Source organism: Stegostoma tigrinum, chromosome 14 (genome assembly GCF_030684315.1).
Source record: "Stegostoma tigrinum isolate sSteTig4 chromosome 14, sSteTig4.hap1, whole genome shotgun sequence".
NCBI classification, from domain to species: Eukaryota; Metazoa; Chordata; class Chondrichthyes; order Orectolobiformes; family Stegostomatidae; genus Stegostoma; species Stegostoma tigrinum.
This window is the reverse complement of record NC_081367.1, coordinates 31,506,880-31,529,479: the sequence shown is the minus strand read 5'-3', so window position 1 is coordinate 31,529,479 and position 22,600 is coordinate 31,506,880. Positions and strand designations below refer to the sequence as shown.

General features: G+C 42.1%; 1 protein-coding gene across 4 annotated transcripts in view; it reads left to right on the top strand.

Annotated features, from left to right (window-relative positions):
- The window catches only part of LOC125457734 (WD repeat-containing protein 49-like), a 69,458-nt gene that overhangs the window by 19,822 nt on the left and 27,036 nt on the right, over positions 1-22,600 (top strand). For all 4 annotated transcript variants that reach the window (XR_009446635.1, XM_059650886.1, XM_059650888.1 and 1 more), the window contains 9 exons: positions 1,232-1,377; positions 1,673-1,906; positions 7,748-7,912; positions 8,831-8,946; positions 10,819-10,949; positions 12,274-12,372; positions 14,441-14,602; positions 16,110-16,297; positions 20,037-20,234. Coding sequence is in view for 3 of the 4 variants with exons in the window: in XM_059650886.1 (XP_059506869.1) it covers positions 1,232-1,377; positions 1,673-1,906; positions 7,748-7,912; positions 8,831-8,946; positions 10,819-10,949; positions 12,274-12,372; positions 14,441-14,602; positions 16,110-16,297; positions 20,037-20,234 (1,439 nt within the window). In the remaining variant the exon portion in view is untranslated. The remainder of the gene's footprint in view (positions 1-1,231; positions 1,378-1,672; positions 1,907-7,747; positions 7,913-8,830; positions 8,947-10,818; positions 10,950-12,273; positions 12,373-14,440; positions 14,603-16,109; positions 16,298-20,036; positions 20,235-22,600) is intronic.

Here is a 22,600-nt window from a genome sequence, read left to right as displayed (position 1 = left end):
ATCAATGTCACACATTTGGCACACAGTGCATAAATGCCGCAGTGTGTGCAGTTCATATCTGAGCAGTTGTACTAATACAGTTCAGACTTGCCAGGTCCAAATATTGAGGTCCTATCATGAGGCAGATGAGGAGTAATGTCAGATTAAAATTCAGTTCTAACTCATGGGGGATCTGAGCAAGAAATTGAAACTTCTGTCTGTCCTTTGATTGCTGTAACACATCTTGCAATATCCCATTTTGGAGCAACATTGATAGCGTTTTGGAAAGAAATTTGAACAGCTACTCCATGATATCTTTATTTGTTGTGAATTATTTATTGAATAGAAATTTTAAAATAAACATTATTTAAATGTTGCAACAAGTTTCTTTGGTTCTTCTGGGCTTTGGAGGTCAATTTGACGTAGTTCATAAAATATTCTGTTAGCTCATTCTCCTCTGCACTGTATCAACAGTCCAATTCCAATGACCAATGACTATAGTAAGGGGGCTGCAAAGACCTGTAGTTGAGTGGGGATGATGGAGGGAAGGAAATCCTTCAGGATTTCTGGCCCTGATCATTATTTGTTGACCTCTGTTTGAAGATAATCTTGAGAATAAGGTGAGGTTTTGCGTAAATGAACTCAGAATATAATCCATTGACAACCATTTCTATGTGCAGAATGATTACCATAGTTGGCTCTTGTATTTGAGGCTCGAGGCTTGAGTTACTTCTTTAGATGAAAGGGTGAAGTAATTATTTTTAAATTGATTAATAATTGTCTCAAAGTAAATATTTTTCTTATGGAATGCTCCACCACAGAGAGTACTTGAGGCCAAAACATTGCATGTTTTCAAGAAGGAGTTAAATATAGTTATTAGTGTTAAGGGATCAAAGGGTGTAAGTAAAAGCGGGAATAGGATACTGAATTGGATGAAGAACCATGATTATATTGAACAGCAAAGCAGGCTCAGAAGGCTGATTGGCTTACTCCTGCTTTCATTTTTTGTTTTTATAGTTTGTCATCCAGATTAAAGAAGCCATTTATATATTGTGATCTAGTTTGTGAATTACAAAATTACGTTGAGGTTTTAACCAGATGAATCTGATTTACTGAGGACTACTTCATGAGGCTGGACGTTAATTTAGTGCAGATATGTTTTTTAAGAAAATGTCAATGAGCTATACTTTGATTTGCTCTGCATCATTATTGACTGTAGTTCTTATGATCAGTACGATTTTTTTTCCGATAGCTTCGGCAGCTGTAAATCATCGGGTCTACCTTTGGAACCCTTACATGTCTAAACCCACTGGAATTTTACGAGGTCATCTTGCTAGCGTAATAGGAGTTCAGTTTAATAGTACACGAAGACAACTCTTCAGTTTTTCCAAGGATAAGGCAAGTAAAATTTGCTTTTAGTTTAACTTGTATGTACATTTGTATATAATTATTAAATTTAAATATGTATATGGTGGCTGCTTTATAGACTTGTAGACAAAATCTTCAGAAATTTCCTCTGTACTGACTGTTAATGTAGTTTAAAATCAATCGTATAGTCAAACCTCAGTCATATGAAACAGAATGAACATCACTAGTTTGTATGATTTTTTTACATTCACACTATTTGTTCAGTTCAAATATATGCTAAACATCGTCAGTTGTGAGTTTTATTAATTAGTTGGAACCATTTTAGGTTTTACGAATTTGGGACTTGCAAAATCAACTATGTATCCAGAGGCTTGCTGGAATATTTCCAAAGTGCTTGGAATTCCAAACTATTCTGTACTTTAATGAAACCAATGGCCAACTCTTCACCACTTTCAACAATCAACTGACTTTGTTGGAGATGAAGCAAGAGAATAGTGAATGTGTGAAAAGTCATGAAAAATCCGTTACTTGCGTGCTTTATAATTCTCTGTTCAAGCAGGTGAGTGAGACAGAACACTATTACCAAGAGGGCAAGATATTTCATTTAGTGTTTTGGGACCTGCAGCAGAAGGTGGCAGTAATGTGGGAGGGCACTACACAGGGCAGCCAGACCCTCTGTGAGGGAAAGGGTGTCATTGGAGGAAGGAGGCCTCAAATGGAAAAAGATCAGGTGCAACCAGGTGGAGACCACAGACTGAGAGGTGCCTGAGATGGAGCCATTGTTGAAGGAATTGAAACTGATATCCATGAGGGAGGCCAAAGCTGCAAACTTGCTCTATTGTCATTGTCAGGCATGGTGGAGGAAATAGACTTTCAGGCCAAACCCAGGCAGAGACTCCCCATGTATATTCTTTTGTTGCTATGGAAGAAGGAAGCAGTACTGTAGTTAAATATTCTATGCCAAATACTGCTGGTGAGTAGGAGACTGGAAAGATCCAGGGAAGATGCGAAATGCCTAATGATCTCAAACAAGTAATAGGACAGAGAGTATGAAAAAGGTCAGAAATCTAACTTAAGGTGCAGCAGATAAGGGGATAACTTATGAGAAAGGGGCCAGTCAATGTAGGGCGGAGAGTGTTGTACTTAAATGTGGTCAGTATACAAAACAAGGTAACTGAGCTTGTAGTGCAGATTGAATTTGCTGTTGGTTTCACAGCGATTTGGTTGCTAAGGGATGAGGGCTAGGGACTAAATATCCAAGGATACACATTCAATCGAAAGGACAGGCAGATGAGCAGAGAGGGCAGAGTTGCCTTGTTAGTAAGAAATGACATAAAATCAATCGCAATATGACATAGAGTTGGAAATTGTTGAATCTGTGCAGGCAGAGTTGAGGAATTGGAAGGAAAAAAAAGACCTTGATGGGAGTTTGGTACAGGCCTCCTAGCAGTGGTCAGGTTGTGGGGAAGAAGATGAATCAGGAGGTGGAAAAGGCATGTAAGAAAGACATTATGACAGTAATTATGGGGTCTTCAATATGTAGGCAGACTGGGAAAATAGGTTGGGAGCAGACTTCAAGAAAAGGAATTTGTGGACTGTCTGTGGATGGTTTTTGGAGTTTTGTGGTAGAACTCACTAGGGAACAGGTAATTCTGGATTTGATGGTGTGTGGTGAGGCAGACTTGATTAGGAACCTTAAGATAAAGGAACAGTTCAAGGACGGTGACCATAATATGATCGAATTCACCCTGCAGAATGAGAGCAAGAAGATTGAATCAGGTGTAAGGTTGAATCAGGGCCAGTCAAGGATAGTGCTGTGAAGTTGTACATGGAATTCAAAGAGATAGGAGAGGCTCTCATTGAATATTTTTTTGTCAGTATTCACACAGGAAAACGACAATGTTGTCGAGGAGAATACTGAGATACATGCTTTTGGACTAGATGGGATTAAGGTTCATAAGGAGGAGGTGTTAGCAATTCTGTGAAGTGTGAAAATAGATAAGTCCCCTGTGTTGGATGGGATTTATCCTAGGATTCTCCGGGAAGCTAGGGAGGAAATAGCAGAACCTTTGGCTTTGACATTTATGTCGTCATTGTCTACAGGAATAGTGCCAGAAGACTGGAAGACTGCAAATGTTGCCCCCCTGTTCAAGAAGGGGAGTAGAGACAACCCTGGTAATTATAGAGCAGTGAGCCTTACTTTCGTTGTGAGTAAAGGTTATAAGAGATAGCATTTATAATAATCAAGAAAGGAATAATTTGATTAGGGATAGTCAACACGATTTTGTGAGGGGTAGGTCATGCTCACAAACCTCATTGAGTTCTTTGAGAAGGTGACCAAACAGGTGGATGAGGGTAAAGCAGTTGATGTGGTGTGTATGGATTTCAGTAAAGTGTTTGATAAGGTTCCCCATGGTACGCTATTGCAGAAAATACAGAGGCATGGGATGGAAGGTGATTTAGTGGTTTGGATCAGAAATTGGCCAGCTGTAAGAAGACAGAGGGTGGTGGTTAATGGGAAATGTTCATACTGGAGTTCAGTTACTAGTGCTGTACCGCAAGGATCTGTTTTGGGGCCACTGCTGTTCATCATTTTTATAAATGACCTGGATGAGGGCGTAGAAGGATAGCTAGTAAGTTTGCGGATGACACTAAAGTTGGTGGAGTTGTGGACATTGTGGAAGGGTGTTGCAGGTTACAGAGGGCCAGAGATAAGCTGCAGAGCTAGGTAGAGAGGTGGCAAATGGAGTTTAATGCGGAAAATGTGAGGTGATTCACTTTGGAAGGAGTAACAGGAATACAGAATGCTGGGCTAATGGTAAGATTCTTGGTAGTGTGGATGAGCAAAGAGATCTCGGTGTCCATGTGCATAGATCCCTGAAAGTTTCCACCCATGTTGATAGGGATGTTAAGAAGGCGTACGGTATGTTAGGTTTTATTGGTAGAGGGATTGAGTTACGGAGCCATGAGGCCTTGTTGCAGCTGTAGAGAACTCTGGTGCGGCCGCACTTGGAGTATTGCGTACAGTTCTGGTCGCCACATTATAGGAAGGATGTGGAAGCATTGGAAAGGGTGCAGAGAGGATTTACCTGGATGTTGTCTGGTGTGGAGGGAAGGTCTTATGAGGAAAGGCTGAGGGACTTGAGGCAGTTTTCGTTCGAGAGAAAGGTTAAGAGACGACTTAATAGAGACATACAAGATGATCAGAGGATTAGATAGGGTGGACAGTGAGAACTTTTTCCCTCGGATGGTGATGGCTAGCACAAGGGAACATAGCTTTAAATTGAGGGGTGATAGATCTAGGACAGATGTCAGAGGTAGGTTCTTTACTCGGAGAGAAGTAAGGGCATGGAATGCCCTGCCTGCAACAGTAGACTTGCCAACTTTAAGGGCATTTAAATAGTCATTGGATAAACATATGGATGATAATGGAATAGTGTAGGTTAGATGGGCTTCAGATTGGTTTTACAGGTTGGCACAACATTGAGGGCCAAAAGGCTTGTACTGCGCTGTAATGTTCTATTTTCTATGTTTTAATAGTATTATAATTGAGTAAATGTAACTACAGAGACATGAGGGAGAGACTAGATAGAGTTGATTAGAGGAGGAGCCAAGAAGACAAGATAGTGGAGCAGCAATGGCAGGAATTTATGGTGGTAATTCAGGAAGCACAGCAGAAATTCATCCCAAGGAAGAAGAAACATTCTAAGGGAAGGATGTGGCACCATGGCTGACAAGGGAATTTTGTTCAAGCTACTTTAAACTCTGACCTAGGTTAAAACTGCAGCCAGGACATGCGACCTTTCCAGTAAGCTGTGACCCGCAGTTTCCTATGTTGACCAGTTATGGGAAACTTTATGGTTGTGTACTAGACACACTGGCATCATATTACTTAAATGGAGCATGGTGTGTGGCTTTAAATTCCTTCAGTTGTTTTATTTTGAGGTTCTTGCGAAGATTTGTAGCTCAAGTTGTGAGTAAGGTTGTTGGCTTGCTTCTGAGCCGGCTGTTCATAGTTCAGACATTTCGCCACCATGTTAGGTAACATATCAGTGCGGCCACTGATGAAGCGATGTTGTTCTACTCCATTAGTACTTATATGGCCTGGTCTGTTGAGGTGTCTTGTGTCATTTCTTGTTCATTTTTGCAAGGGTTTGTATATGGGGTCTAAATCCACATGTTTACTGATTGTATTGTGGGTGGAGAACCAGGCCTTTAGGAATTCCCGTGCATGACTATGGTTGGCTTGAGCTAGGATGGTGATGTTGTCCTAGTTAATTAATGGCCTTCATTTCAGTACGCTCATTTCAGTGCACTCAGACAAAGAAGGCCAGTGATTTAACTGCAAGAAAGAACCTGAAATCACACAAAACGCCTGAACAGACCAAATCATATAAATACCAATGGAGTAGAACAACATCACTTCGTCACCCAACATGGTGACAAAACATCTGAACTATAATCAGCCAGCTCAGCGACTTGGTACAAACATTTGGAAATTGTTTACCAGTGATCTCCAATGGCTGGGATTGGATGATATGATCATGTTTGGTCAATTCAGTGGCTGAATCCCAGAGCAGTTTCTAGAAGGATGGTCACATTTTGGTATAAAAGTTACCAGCACAAGGGATTTCACAGATTGAATCGTTGAGACCAACATTTGAGAAGTACGTACCCTGAAGTCTTCTTCAGAGAAGACAGGGAACCACGAGGCAAGATCCACACCAAGAGCAAAGTTGGCCAATTCATTTGAAGCAAAGTAGTATTTGTTTTTGCTTTGAGCCATACTTACACAGTTAAATTTAAAGCTAGGGGTAAATATGGGAAAGGTTAAAGTAAAATAAAGTGAAGATAAATGAAGTGAGTTAAAGTTGAATTTAAGCTAGATGAAGTACGAAATAACTGTTGCTAGTTGTGGCATAAACTGCAGAGAGTTTTCCTTCTGTTTCCTATTGACTAAGACAAAGAAGCATGTCTTAGACTATTGATTCCGGTCATTCACCAAATTTATCTGAAATAATTATTGAATATTTTAAAAGGACCCACATTAGAAAATGTTTCTATAATTTAAAGTTACCACATTTCTGAGAAATACAACTCTTCCACTCAAAAGCATTTAATTCTTCATAAAGCTCCATTCTGGATAGAGCTTGATTATAACTCACTTATCTGGATGCTTCTCTGGAAGCTCTGTGGTAGTCCTGAGTAGTATTCAAGAAAAACAAACTCAATTTCTAGCTACCATTAATTATCTAATTTCTGTTTTGATCTCTCAAATAAACAATGATATGATGGTCAATACTTATTTTACATTTCCTGCTTACTACTTTGTGTGATGCAAATATACCTCACATTGGCCATGCCCCCTCTCAGGCCCCACCACTTTTTCATATGCAATCTTCTGCCAATTATTTACCTCCATGGCCCTTCATACCGCCTGTACAAACCTATGCCTAACTACCTGCCCTGCATTGCACCTGATATCCCCATGACAACTTAACATCATGCCAATCTATGCTCCCATCCACCATTGTTTGACTTGATAGCCTCTATGTCAACAAACACAATACCCATCATGGTCAGACTTCAACAATTATGCTGAGATGTCAATTGCCAACTTAATTTTCAATAATCTGTCATTCATAAAACTAATTAAAAATCTTTAAATTCCTTCAGTTGTTTTATCTGTTATAAAAACTAAAATTTAACTCAACCATCTAGTTCCTTGTGATAACAATTATATTCATCGTCCCACATCAAAAACATTATATCTACTTGGAATTTTCCAAGTAAGCTGTGAACTGATGAACACCTCACTATGATAATGGTAAGTTGTACATTCAGTCATGCAGCATGAATCCTATAATGATGACCCTCCGAATTATGCCAACAAGCAGAATGAAATTATAAACTCTATGTTTTTCTTTTTAACTGTTGACCCTTATGTAAATTTATAGAGTAGGAGATTTAAATGCCTTTAAATCTTGCCATTTTCACAGGACATATCCACTTTTCTGTGCATTCATGTCCATTCTAACCACAGTGTAGTTAGTCTTTCACAAAGAGATTTCTGGATATCTCCAAAATGGTAACCATCCTCTTCAAATAATTGCAGCATTATAAAGCATCTCCTCAAAGGTCTAATGCCCATGAATCATATTATAAACATCTCATGAATGAAAATTGGATCAGTTTGAACAAAGTTGTAATTTTACACATGCAGCTGCTTCTGTGAGCCACTGATGTACAAACTACAACTCACCCCTATCGGTGAAAATGGTAGCTTTTGGCTTGGGGATTGGAGATGGAACCTTGAAATTGGTCCACATGCACCATTTTGGTAACATGGAAAACCCCCTCCAAGCCCATGAAAATTTAGCCAAATATCTTTTATTGGCAGGTTATCAGTTCAGACATTGGATCTACTGTGATAGTGTGGATGATTGAAACTGGTCAAAAAGTAAAGCAATTTACTGGGTGCCATGGCAATTCTGAGATTACTACAATGGCACTAGATGCCTCTGAAACCAAATTTTTCACTGCAAGTGTAGATGGAACAGTGAAGGTAAGATTTGCTATATATCGTCTTTTAAATGACCATTCCTGCCACTATGAGGTTAAGTTAATTAGTTATGTAAAGAACTTGTAAGTTTACAAGCTTCATTTACTGTGATGTAGCATGTGACCGAATGCTTAAATGGCAGGATGGTCCTGGAAATGATGGCTGCAAGACTGCTAATCCACTTAAGCGTTGGATTAGAATATATAAGCAAAGAACATTTGGTTTATTGAGTAAGATCTTCCTTCCTGAATACTCATTCCCAGTACTCTTCTCGTGCCCTCGTCCTTATTGCGTTGTTGTTATAATTTAGTAAACCCCTCACTTTCCTCCATTTTGTATGCAACTCTTGCCCTTTCATCCCATGATTCTTCACAAGCCTTTCAGTCTCTCCAGTCCTGTTCACAAGATCTGTGTTGGTAAATCCTTCCAACTTTGTCCTCTTTTAAACCTGCATGAAACATTTAGGCATACTTCAGTCTCGTCATAATTTCTCTTCAGTGATTTCTTCTCTATTTCTTCACTCCTCTGTAAAGCACATTGTGATGCCATGCATATTTAGAATTATATGAATGTAAACTGCCGTATTTTACAACGACAACTGTGAGTTTAATGCATTTTTTGCTCTGCTCTTTGCATCAAAATGATGAGCTCTAATAAAGGGGATAAAATATAACTTGCCCGTTTTACAGCTGCCGCGTGGTCTGCGTGTTCATGATTTTCTGGTTTTATTTCAGATGTCTAGCTTTTTACTTTAACTAAAATTTATATGTGACATTAAATTCAATTAATCTTAAATAACGTCAATGCAGTTTCAAAAAAACCTGGGTCCTTCTAATTCAAAATACAACTAATAAACTCATAATATATAAAATACTTCATTCATGAAACTATAATCCCTTCCATTGTACCTTGTGTTGACAGATTTGGGATTTCAATGGCCATTGCCATCATAAACTGAATGCAGGAAGGGATCAAGCAGCTGATATCTCCCAGATCCTGATATTACGAAGAAGTATTCTGGTATTAGGCTGGGAAAGGTATGTCATGGTCAAAAGTTGAAAATCGGAAATGTATGCCTTCTGGAACTAATCCACTTTTTTTCTGCTCCTTTGAGATTTTTTCACTTAGCTGTTGAGGTAATAACGTTTTAGAAAATGTTATAACATGTTTTGTTGCTTCAAAGTCTTACAGTGCAGCCCAAAATATTACTTAACCCCCTAAATGTAGTCAGGCTACATTTTGATTTTTAGGTTCTACCTTTTGGGTTTCAGACTCCTTTTTCAGTCTCGCAAACTTATTGTTTGGTAATGCAGCCACTTCGTAAAAGTGCCTTCTGTATTTTCAAGGACATATTGAGGATTTGGACTCTCATAGAAGCAGATTTATAATAATTCATTAGTATCCTCAATAATCGTCACAACTCCTTTAAACGTAAAGCCACAATATACAAGAAAAGTATTAAGTTCCTCAACACCGTAGTTTTAAATAGGCACACAACAACAGGCAAAAGTTAGCAACAAATAAATGTTTCCTTGAAAAAGAAACTTATACACTTCTGTAGACAGCTTACCGTGGCCTGGTGAGATCAAAGCTAAAGCTGTCTGCCTGTTTCTAACTGAGTCCCCCAAGTAATTCATAATATTTAGGCCTAATGTGTAAACATTTGAAGGGTCCATGCACACTCATCAACATTGATTTACGGTTCTGCAAGCTGGCATCGTGCATTGCTCTCAAGGATCTCCACGCAGCAGCAGGAAAATTAAAAGGAATGTGTGAATCCAGTGAATTTTCTGCCATTTAGTAGCTCCTGAACTCCTATGGCTTCAAACTAAAGACTCTATGATAATTTGCAAGGAATTCTTTACCTCACTTTTTCTGTTTTAGTTGGGTGAATATTTCTTTGTTGAAATGTCTAAAACTCTTCTCTCCCCTTTCAGACTTTTTCCACCATTTGTAGGCCCTCACTCTTCTTTCCAGTCCCACTTTGTCCTAATCACACCTCTCCACCTTTTCAACCCTCTTTGCATCTCTCCAGCACCTACTCCCTGCAGTTCATCCTTCTCCACTTTGCAACCTAACTGTCACTTCACATACACTTGACCTCACTCCCTGGACCCTACTCTCGTTCCCTGTCCCTCGGTCCCACTGAGCAATATAGGACTCTGTCCTAACTGCTCATCCTCCCTCCCTAACTCCATTGACCAAGATCATTGGTCTCATTCATCTATCTAGCCTTGCTTCCCATCCCTGCCTTCACTTCCTCCAACCTTATTGCCTTCTGCAATTTACTTTGCTCTACACATCATAGGCAGGCTTGCTCCTGCATTTGTAACTGATGCCGATTCATTACTGGGGTGACTTTTCTTTATTTGCCCCCCGAGAGTGAATTTTCCCAGGTGTTTTGAGGCCATTGCAGTGGATCCACTTTATATTACCATGTATTTTAAGTGCTGCAGCTCAGTCCATCACTATGATTATGTTCAAGTACAACACACTTCCTTGGATGAAATATACTCTGCATGTTGGCTACAGTTAATGCAGATGCACAAGCGTTTCCTAGCCATTTACCAATATTAACTTGTTGCTAACCACCATAAAAGTTCAATTGAACAACTCATACATCAACCCTTCCACAGTTCTGCATTGGGGTCATGCAATAAAGTCAGGATTGAGAACTTGAGATGTTGGGAAATAACGTTTGTTTCTATATACGTCACCCTATGACATGACAAATTGGTAGTAATGATTAGAAACTGCATGACACAGCAGCCCATTTCTTGTATGAATTATAAAGCAGATATATAACGATACGATTCATTGGCGGTATCTCTAACTTAGAGAACTCAAAGTCTTAATTGGTAAGCTTGTAGATTTGCTCATTATGCAAATATTTCAATTATTTCTTCCAGAATAATTACTGTCTTCAGAACCGACACACTTACTGAATTTGTTGTTCAGCCTTCAGAATGGAAAGGGAAAGCCCAGCATCAAAATGACATCCTTTGTGCAGCATTCTTACCACCTCAAACCCTTGTAACAGGTTTACTCTTTTGTTACATTTTGTGTATAACAAATAAGTTTGACTTGCTTTTTCAGCTCTTCCATCTCATGACATTTCATGGAAAGCAGATTAGAAATAAATAATTTCTGGTGTTATACGAATCAGATAGGGTATATTATTGTGGATTAAATTATTCTTTTCCTTACTTTTTATGAACTTGGATGATAGGATGCAGAAGTCGCTGGTGAGACCAGCATTTAAGCCCTTCCCTAATTGCCTTGGATAAGGTGGCAAGCAGTTGCCTTTTTAAATTCCTGCACTCCTTTGGGTGTAGAGACATGCTGTTAAGAAATGGATTCTGGGATTTTGACCTAGTGATACCGAAGATAAAGCAATGTATTTCCAAACCAGGTTGATGTGTGACCTGAAATAGGATCTTGTAAGTAGTGGTGCTCCCATGTATCTGCTGCCCTTGCCCTTCCAGCTGGTAAATAGTTGCAGGTTTGGAAGGTGCTGTATAAGGAATCTGGAGATTTACTGCAGTACATCATGTAGGTAGTATGTACCACTGTCACTGCTTCCCAGAGGGTAAGGGGTGAATTTTAATGGGGTGGATGGGTTGCAAGCAAGCAGTCTGCTTCATTTTGGATGGTGTCAAGCTCCTTAAGTGTTGTTTGAGCTGTCCCCATCCTGGCAAGTGAAGTCATCCATCACACTTTTGACTTGAACTTTGTAGATGATGGACAGGCTTTATGGAGAAAAGAGGTGAGTTACTGGCTTCAAAATTCATAGCCTCAGACATGTTCTTATAGCCAAAGTATTTTTATGGCTTTTATTTTAGCCAACATTGTTTGTGATTCTGTTTCTCCAGCTGTTGTTCCTTCCTCGTTTTAAATCTGCTGTCATCACTCCTCTCAGAAAGAAATGCTTTGTCCCCGCTGTTCTTTGCAAAGTACCACCCATCTTTAACAATGCTTTCCTCTGCAATGTCCTTGAATATGTTTTAGTCTTCCAAATCTGTGCTCATCTTTCCTGGAGCTTCATGTTTGAATAGCTCCATTTGGGCTTCCACTGAAGCACAATAGCAAAAAGACTCTTACCAAAGTCACAAATGATGCCCTCTGTTCCTGTGACAAAGGTATTATCATGCCCCATGTACGCTTTTCAAATAAACAATAACTGTATATTTGTTACAATATCCATATCCAATAACATCCGTATAATTACCATGTCTATCATCTAGTGAAAACTAAATTAATATTTAGCCAATGAAAGCAGAACACAGTACATAGTTGACACAGTATTTTGTGAAGGAATGTGTATGTAGTTAACTATGAATAACATATCAATATGGTTTCAATAGGCAGTTATGACGGGGAGATTGTAGTATGGAATAATAATTCTGAAAAAGTATCGTCTAGATTTCACCCATGCTTGAAGAGAGCTCTGAAATCCGAATCAGGTAAATGTAAAACTTACTATCTAACTTAGGTTTTCAGTGCACCTTCTATTCCACTGATACTATAAATTGGATTTAACGGGTGAATGGATGCGATGAAGTTGTTACCCATTGGTTGGAGAGCTGGAGGGAGCTCTGCATCGCCTCTTTTAGGGTAGGCCTACTGGATTAAATGTCACTTAATTGTGTGGTAGCGAAGCTACCCTGGGCTTAAGGAGCACCAGTACCACACTCTGAGTACTACCAAGCAATCAGAGACTGGCTGTTCTATTGAATAGCGACATCAGTGGGGAAATATGGCTGCATTGATTCTACATGCACCAATCTCGAAGATTGTTGCTAGATCCCACGCCACAAGTGTGTGATGGTTGAAGACATGTAGTTGAAGGTGGGCAGGTGTCAGATGTCAGTTAGGCTGTTAGCAGACTGCCCCATGTCAGTGCCATGGGCACTCAACCAGGCAAGCCATGTTTAATTTGAACATTAATTTTAATAATGCTGTTTTCTTTTACAATTATTCTGCCAACTGCATCCCTTGCCCCAACTCCCACCCCATAAAACCAGATGCTCAAAGACCGCAGCAATTAATTCCTACCCACCAGGTTGTGCTATCCAGTGCCTCTGATCTATAATATTCATTAGTCAAACAGATTCTGTGATCCTGCCTCAAGGAATATTCCTTTTGCTTTTCAAACAAAACCCTGGAAAGGCTTTCCTCGGTAGTGGCTTTTCTCAAAGGCAGGTAGAATGTTTCTGTGCAGCTGAATTACATTGACTCTGAGGTAGGCCTCATTGGAATTTTCAAAGCAGGCTTCAGCTAACACTTGTGTCCGGGATACACAGCCAGTTTCGGGTGGGCAGGAATTAATTGCTGCAGTCCTTGAGGATCTGTTACTGTTGGGGGGATACAATAGATACAAAATCGGCTCCAGCTTTGGGGTAGATGGGAATGATTTATGTTATTTATATTAACCCTGCAGCCATATGGTATCAATGTGGACTTCACCAGTTTCAAAATCTCCCCTTCCCCTACTGCATCCCTAAACCAGCCCAGTTCATCCCCTCCCCCCACTGCACCACACAACCAGCCCAGCTCTTCCCCCCCACCCACTGCATCCCAAAACCAGTCCAACCTGTCTCTGCCTCCCTAACCGGTTCTTCCTCTCACCCATCCCTTCCTCCCACCCCAAGCCGCACCCCCAGCTACCTACTAACCTCATCCCACCTCCTTGACCTGTCCGTCTTCCCTGGACTGACCTATCCCCTCCCTACCTCCCCACCTACACCCTCTCCACCTATCTTCTTTACTCTCCATCTTCGATCCGCCTCCCCCTCTCTCCCTATTTATTCCAGTTCCCTCCCCCCATCCCCCTCTCTGATGAAGGGTCTAGGCCCGAAACGTCAGCTTTTGTGCTCCTGAGATGCTGCTTGGCCTGCTGTGTTCATCCAGCCTCACATTTTATTATCTTGGAATCTCCAACATCTGCAGTTCCCATTATCTATGATTTATGTTCGACAGTTTTAATAACGTGATATCAGACTGGTATTAGAATCTTCATACATAACTGTGGCAATAATGATAGATGAAATTGTCATAGAGTAATACTGATGACTCACATCCTGTATATGTGATTTGAACACATTCACTCCTTAAGGTTCAGATTTGCTTTTGCTTTTTCAAATGCTGTCTTCACCTCTGATAGAAAGTCCTCCCACAATCTTGCAGCCTGATTAGTATCTTGTTCTCATGAGATGGTAACAATGTGCAGAATCCTTCAAACATGCCTTGCTGTAGAGTTCTTCACACTTTAAAACTAAATAAGACTTAAAATTTAATATTGAGTAATTAATTTGTAAAACTATGCAATAATAAAATTCCAAATTATCAAATTATATCCTTAGATTCATCAAAAAATATGATCACTTTATCTCTGTTACTTTTTTGAAATGTTAACTTCTACAGTGTATTCATTAAAATACTTTTTATGTGGTAATTTCTTTTTGCCATAAATAAATAAATATAATGCTCTGCTTTCCTGACTCATTTATTTTTTAAAAAACGCCATTGCAGACAATCAACGACACGAGCTGGAAGAACCTCAAGCTCTTGATAATTTTTCTACAGTTACAAACAGATATTCATTATTTAATGCTGACAACAAGGATGATGAATTCAACTACATAGTTTCAAGACTATTCTTTCTTGAAGGCAGGAAGAACGCCTCTAGTACGGGTGAGAAGGCCCAAAGACATTTGTGTGTGCATTATTGCTTTATTTATACTTAGTCTATTTTCCTTTGTGTTTTAGTTGCTCTAAATTTCTATCAATTTATAAATAATACAGCAGTTTCATTGATTTGGAATGACAATGCCACTTTAATGGAAAATAATATAAAAACAAAATTATATAATTTACATCAATTTATTTAAAGCAGTATTCTATCTTGTTCTTAAATAAATACACAGATAATAAATATTATATTGTAACAATTACAGATTGGCCACTTGCCCATTCAGTGGATGGAGAAGAGCCATACTGGACTTGAAACATTAACTTTGTTTCTTTCTCCACAAATGCTGCTGGAACTGCCAAGTTATTCCAGCACTTTCTGTTTTTATTTCAGATTTCCAGCAGACATGGTATTTTATTTTTATTCTTTTCTTTAAATTAACCTTATTGCAACTAAACAAGGGAGTGGGTGAATAAGGAAGGGGAGTAGTGTTATCTCTCCTCATTTGGAAGCTTAACAGTTTGGGGCACCTTATCTGGGAACATATTGAATTTGGCAGCCTCACCCTGGGTCATAATGAAATTCAAAGTCATACCATAGAGTGTATATAACCCTTGGGTAAATCTCATTTGGCAGTGTTTATTCTAACTGGCCAAAAGAGTGGGATGGTTCAACATTAAATCTTTTAAAAGTACTTTTGGCCTGATTTGTCACGAGCATGTTGAAACAAGGAAGAGGAGTTCTTGGACAGTTGCCTTCACTATTCTAGGATAATGAGGTCATTGCCACTAATTTTATTGAGTTGTTAAAGCTAACTGCTGGCAGATAATTTTAGGTGTTACATGAGAATCCAGTGTTTGCATGCTTGCAGTTATGTGTGTGACATGTGACTTTTTATTTGTGACAGATGCTCGAGAATAACATTGTTAAACTAGATACAAAATCTGCTTCCAATTTGCCGTAGTTGTAATTGCCCAAGTAGTCAACATTTCTGTCTTCTTATAAAGTATTAGATACTACCTAATTGATGAAACTATGCATTTCTGAAATATTTTATAATCAGCATAAGCAGCACGTAGAAAAAATCATGTTGAAATTTTAAAATTAATCCTAGATTTGAATATTGTAATTTATATTTAGTACTCAGTTTGATTCGTATTTTAATATTCAGAGAACAAAGTATAAATGTACACTATTTACTAGGCATTCAATGAGTAAACACTTCAAAAGAGACTTCACTTAATTTGTTTAATTGTGGAGAAATATTTAGCACATACGATTCCAGGGGATTCAGAAACACCTGTATGGTAACTTTTGAAAACAAAATGTATCTTGGATGATGACTTTTTAAAATAATAATTCATTAACTTCTATCAATATGCACATTAAAGGTTTATAATGAGTATATCAAATATGATGGCTCAAGTTGTATATTCATTTAGATTTGCAGCTCAGTGTGGATTCCTTACAATAACCTAATATTTTTGGACTTTATAAAATCTTTTTCAGGTGGTGCAAACCTTATAGCCTGTGGTGGTTGTGGAATTGTTCGCTTTTGGAATACCTTTAAAAGCCTCCTACTGGCTGAGTTTGAAGCCCATGTCAATGCAGCATCCATTATTATGACAGTTGATAAAAAAAATGACTATCTTATTACTGGAGATATGAATGGCCGTATTAAAGTTTGGAACATACAGGTAAAGAACCTTTGTTTGCTTTATGTGCATTAATTTATTTCTGTGTGCATTAATTTCTAAGTAATGAATTAAATGCTCAGAAAATTCTCTCAGTTGCTACACCCTACTTTCTGAGATAATAGGAACTGCAGATGCTGGAGAATCCAAGATAATAAAATGTGAGGCTGGATGAACACAGCAGGCCCAGCAGCATCTCGGGAGCACAAAAGCTGACGTTTCGGGCCTAGACCCTTCTTCAGAGAGGGGGATGGGGTGAGGGTTCTGGAATAAATAGGGAGAGAGGGGGAGGCGGACTGAAGATGGAGAGAAAAGAAGATAGGTGGGGAGGAGAGTATAGGTAGGGAGGGGGTAGGTCAGTCCAGGGAAGACGGACAGGTCAAGGAGGTGGGATGAGGTTAGTAGGTAGGAGATGGAGGTGCGGCTTGGGGTGGCAGGTAGGGATGGGTGAGAGGAAGAACAGCTTAGGGAGGCAGAGACAGGTTGGACTGGTTTTGGGATGCAGTGGGAGAAGGGGAAGAGCTGGGCTGGTTGTGCGGTGCAATGGGGGGAGGGGACGAACTGGGCTGGTTTAGGGATGCAGTTGGGGAAGGGGAGATTTTGAAACTGGTGAAGTCCACATTGATACCATTAGGCTGCAGGGTTCCCAGGCGGAATATGAGTTGCTGTTCCTGCAACCTTCGGGTGGCATCATTGTGGCACTGCAGGAGGCCCATGATGGACATGTTTACCTAAAGAATGGGAGGGGGAGTGGAAATGGTTTGCGACTGGGAGGTGCAGTTGTTTGTTGCGAACTGAGCGGAGGTGTTCTGCAAAGCGGTCTCCAAGCCTCCGCTTGGTTTCCCCAATGTAGAGGTAGCCACACCGGGTACAGTGGATGCAGTATACCACATTGGCAGATGTGCAGGTGAACCTCTGCCTAATGTGGAAAGTCATCTTGGGGCCTGGGATAGGGGTGAGGGAGGAGGTGTGGGGGAAAGTGTAGCATTTCCTGCGGTTGCAGGGGAAGGTGCCGTGTGTGGTGGGGTTGGAGGGCAGTGTGGAGCGAACAAGGGAGTCACGGAGAGAGTGGTCTCTCTGGAAAGCAGACAGGGGTGGGAATGGAAAAATGTCTTGGGTGGTGGGGTCGGATTGTAGATGGCGGAAGTGTCGGAGGATGATGCGTTGTATCCGGAGGTTGGTGGGGTGGTGTGTGAGAACGAGGGGGATCCTCTTAGGGCGGTTGTGGTGGGGGCGGGGTGTGAGGGATGTGTTGCGGGAAATGCGGGAGACGCAGTCAAGGGCGTTCTCGATAACTGTGGGGGGAAATTTGAGGTCCTTGAAGAACTTGGACATCTGGGATGTGCAGGAGTGGAATGTCTTATCGTGGGAGCAGATGCGGCGGAGGTGGAGGAATTGGGAATAGGGGATGGAATTTTTGCAGGAGGGTGGGTGGGAGGAGGTGTATTCTAAGTAGCTGTGGGAGTCGGTGGGCTTGAAATGGACATCAGTTACAAGCTGGTTGCCTGAGATGGAGACTGAGAGGGCCAGGAAGGTGAGGGATGTGCTGGAGATGGCCCAGGTGAACTGAAGGTTGGGGTGGAAGATGTTGGTGAAGTGGATGAACTGTTCGAGCTCCTCTGGGGAGCAAGAGGCGGCGCTGATACAGTCATCAATGTACCGGAGGAAGAGGTGGGGTTTGGGGCCTGTGTAGGTGCAGAAGAGGGACTGTTCCATGTAACCTACAAAGAGGCAGGCATAGCTGGGGCCTATGTGGGTGCCCGTGGCCACCCCCTTAGTCTGTAGGAAGTGGGAGGAATCAAAAGAGATGTTGTTGAGGGTGAGGACGAGTTCGGCTAGGCGGATGAGGGTGTCGGTGGAGGGGGACTGGTCGGGCCTGCGGGACAGGAAGAAGCGGAGGGCCTTGAGGCCATCTGCTTGCGGAATGCAGGTGTATAGGGACTGGACGTCCATGGTGAAGATGAGGTGTTGGGGGCCAGGGAATTGGAAGTCCTGGAGGAGGTGGAGGGCGTGGGTGGTGTCACGGACGTAGGTGGGGAGTTCCTAGACCAAACGGGAGAAAATGGAGTCCAGATAGGTGGAGATGAGTTCGGTGGGGCAGTAGCAGGCTGAGACGATGGGTCGACCAGGGCAGGCAGGTTTGTGGATTTTGGGAAGGAGATAGAAACGGGTCATGTGGGGCTGGGGAACAATGAGGTTGGAGGCTGTGGGTGGGAGGTCTCCTGAGGTGATGAGGTCATGAATGGTGTTGGAGATGATGGTTTGGTGCTCGGGGGTAGGGGTCATGATCGAGGGGGCGGTAGGAGGTGGTGTCGGAGAGTTGGCATCTGGCCTCGGCGATGTAGAGGTCAGTGCACCATACTACCACTGCGACACCCTACTTTCTGTCTACTTTCCTGAATAATAGGTGTCGCGTTAGCTAATTTACAAATCATTTGGGATCCTTTCAGAACCTAAGGAAATTTACCAGTTCACATCGGCTAGATGCTAATTGAATTCACATACATGAGCCACACATGCTCATTTATCTGTACCACCAAGTTCTGAATTCTCTTGCCATTTAAATACGATGTGGTTTTTCATTTCTTCCTGCCAAAATGGACAAATTCACATTTTGGCCATGCTACACCCTGTCTACCAAATTTTTGGTCACTCATTTAAGCCACCTATATCCCTGTGCAAATTACTTTTCTACCTATCTTAGTGCCATTGGTAAATTTTGGCTTTGGTTCCTCGATTCAAGTTATTATTGCAAATTTTAAGAGGCCGAGTTCCCAGCTTTGATCCTCATGACAGTCCACCGGTTACACCGTATTAACCAAAAACTTACTCATTTATCCTACTTTTTTTCCTGATTGATAATAAGTACTTTATCCATGCAGATATGTACCTTCGTGCAGCACCTTCTCAAATGATTTTTGAAAAAAAATCTGAGTAAATCACATCTACAGGTTTCCTCAAATCTATCTTGCTTGTTATTTCCCCAAAGAGCTACAATACATGAAACACAGTTTCCCTTCCAAGAATGACATTGACTCTGCCTGATCCTGTAATGATTTATTAAATATTCTGTGACAACCTGCTTGACAATAGATTCTAACATTTTCTGTAATGCCAATATTAGACTAACTGGTGTATAGATTCCTGCTTTCTGTCTCCTTTCCTAAATAAAAGGTGTCTCATTAGCTAATTTAAAAATCATTTGGGACCCCTTCAGAATCTAAGAAGATTTGCAAGTTCACATTTGCTAACACCATAGCAACTTTATTTAAGATGCCAGCATGGAAACTTTGACCTGAATCTTGTTTCTGTATCAGCTTCGGGTGCTGTCTTCCTTTCTTAAAGATACATGCATGAATTGACATCGCTGTTGTCCAAATTGAATACTTACAAGCATAATCCAACAGAAGCAAATTTTTTGGAAGTTTGTGGACTTCATTCTTAAACTGGACATGAACCAAAAACTCACAGCTGTTTTTCTAGCTGCTTATAAACATGATTTATTTTTCAGTATGTAATTTCAATCTTAGATACTCTATATCTAATTCATTTCTCTTAATGACATTCCATCCCAGAATGACAAATATTCCTGCAGTATTGTTGTTTCTTTCTTGTTTCTGGGCAGACAAGTGAGGTTTTACTCTAGTATTAACATTCGTTTCAACAGGAAGAGAGCATTGTTTTACTTGAGCTGTTGTGAGGAAGTTAACTGTTAATTGTACCTCTGTTTGTTTCTGATCAGGAATACTGTTTGTGTTCCAGTGACAAAGTAATCAGTGAAGTTCCACCAATGGTGGTAGCAACACAACCTCATAACGATTGTATCAGTCATCTTGAAACCTGTGTGCAGGATGGCCGTTTGCTTATTCTTTCAGCGTCTGCTGACTGCAGTATTGTTTTAAGTGATGTTACTGGATCAGTGATTGGTGTATTTGGACAGGTACCGATTATTGTTTCATTTATTTTTCTTCAACTATTAAATTGGTTGTGTGTATGCAGTTTAAGAAATGAATGCGGTGCCATGATCTTCGTTGGTTTTCAAAATGCAATCCATTGCTATTTGTATAGAGTCTTCATGACAATCAGAAAACTTGGTCTTGTATTGTTTTACTCTCCATAGCATAATGAAACAGAAGTATTTACATGAGTGATAATGGGAACTGCAGATGCTGGAGAATCCAAGATAATAAAATGTGAGGCTGGATGAACACAGCAGGCCAAGCAGCATCTCAGGAGCACAAAAGCTGACATTTCGGGCCTAGACCCTTCATCAGAGGGGGATGGGGTGAGGGCTCTGGAATAAATAGGGAGAGAGGGGGAAGCGGACCAAAGATGGAGAGAAAAGAAGATTGGTGGGGAGGAGAGTATAGGTAGGGAGGGGACAGATCAGTCCAGGGAAGACGGACAGGTCAAGGAGGTGGGATGAGGTTAGTAGGTAGGAAATGGAGGTGCGGCTTGGGGTGGGAGGAAGGGATGGGTGAGAGGAAGAACAGCTTAGGGAGGCAGAGACAGGTTGGACTGGTTTTGGGATGCAGTGGGGGAAGGGGAGATTTTGAAGCTGGTGAAGTCCACATTGATACCATTGGGCTGCAGGGTTCCCAAGCGGAATATGAGTTGCTGTTCCTGCAACCTTCGGGTGGCATCATTGTGGCACTGCAGGAGGCCCATGATGGACATGTCATCTAAAGAATGGGAGGGGGAGTGGAAATGGTTTGCGACTGGGAGGTGCAGTTGTTTATTGCGAACCGAGCGGAGGTGTTCTGCAAAGCGGTCCCCAAGCCTCCGCTTGGTTTCCCCAATGTAGAGGAAGCCACACCGGGTACAGTGGATGCTGTATACCACATTGGCAGATGTGCAGGTGAACCTCTGCTTAATATGGAAAGTCATCTTGAGGCCCGGGATAGGGGTGAGGGAGGAGGTGTGGGGCAAGTGTAGCATTTCCTGCGGTTGCAGGGGAAGGTGCCGGGTGTGGTGGGGTTGGAGGGCAGTGTGGAGCGAACAAGGGAGTCACGGAGAGAGTGGTCTCTCCGGAAAGCAGACATGGGTGGGGATGGAAAAATGTCTTGGGTGGTGGGGTCAGATTGTAGATGGCGGACGTGTCAGAGGATGATGCGTTGTATCTGGAGGTTGGTGGGGTGGTGTGTGAGAATGAGGGGGATCCTCTTAGGGCGGTTGTGGCGGGGGCGGGGTGTGAGGGATGTGTTGCGGGAAATGCGGGAGACGCGGTCAAGGGCGTTCTCGACAACTGTGGGGGGAAAGTTGCGGTCCTTGAAGAACTTGGACATCTGGGATGTGCGGGAGTGGAATGCCTCATTGTGGGAGCAGATGCAGTGGAGGCAGACGAATTGGGAATAGGGGATGGAATTTTTGCAGGAGGGTGGGTGGGAGGAGGTGTATTCTAGGTAGCTGTGGGAGTCGGTGGGCTTGAAATGGACATCAGTTACAAGCTGGTTGCCTGAGATGGAGACTGAGAGATCCAGGAAGGTGAGGGATGTGCTGGAGATGGCCCAGGTGAACTGAAGGTTGGGGTGGAACGTGTTGGTGAAGTGGATGAACTGTTCAAGCTCCTCTGGGGAGCAAGAGGCGGCGCCGATACAGTCATCAATGTACCGGAGGAAGAGGTGGGGTTTGGGGCCTGTGTAGGTGCGGAAGAGGGACTGTTCCACGTAACCTACAAAGAGGCAGGCATAGCTGGGGCCCATGCGGGTGCCCATGGCCACCCCCTTAGTCTGTAGGAAGTGGGAGGAATCAAAAGAGAAGTTGTGGAGGGTGAGGACGAGTTTGGCTAGGCGGATGAGGGTGTCGGTGGAGCGGGACTGGTCGGGCCTGCGGGACAGGAAGAAGCGGAGGGCCTTGAGGCCATCTGCATGCGGAATGCAGGTGTATAGGGACTGGACGTGCCCCTCCCCCACCATGCACCTGCCGCCATTGACCATGAGGACACGGTGAAGATGAGGTGTTGGGGGCCAGGGAATTGGAAGTCCTGGAGGAGGTGGAGGGCGTGGGTGGTGTCACGGACGTAGGTGGGGAGTTCCTGGACCAAACGGGAGAAAATGGAGTCCAGATAGGTGGAGATGAGTTCGGTGGGGCAGTAGCAGGCTGAGACGATGGGTCGACCAGGGCAGGCAGGTTTGTGGATTTTGGGAAGGAGATAGAAACGGGCCGTGCGGGGTTGGGGAACAATGAGGTTGGAGGCTGTGGGTGGGAGGTCCCCTGAGGTGATGAGGTCATGAATGGTGTTGGAGATGATGGTTTGGTGCTCGGGGGTAGGGGTCATGATCGAGGGGGCGGTAGGAGGTGGTGTCG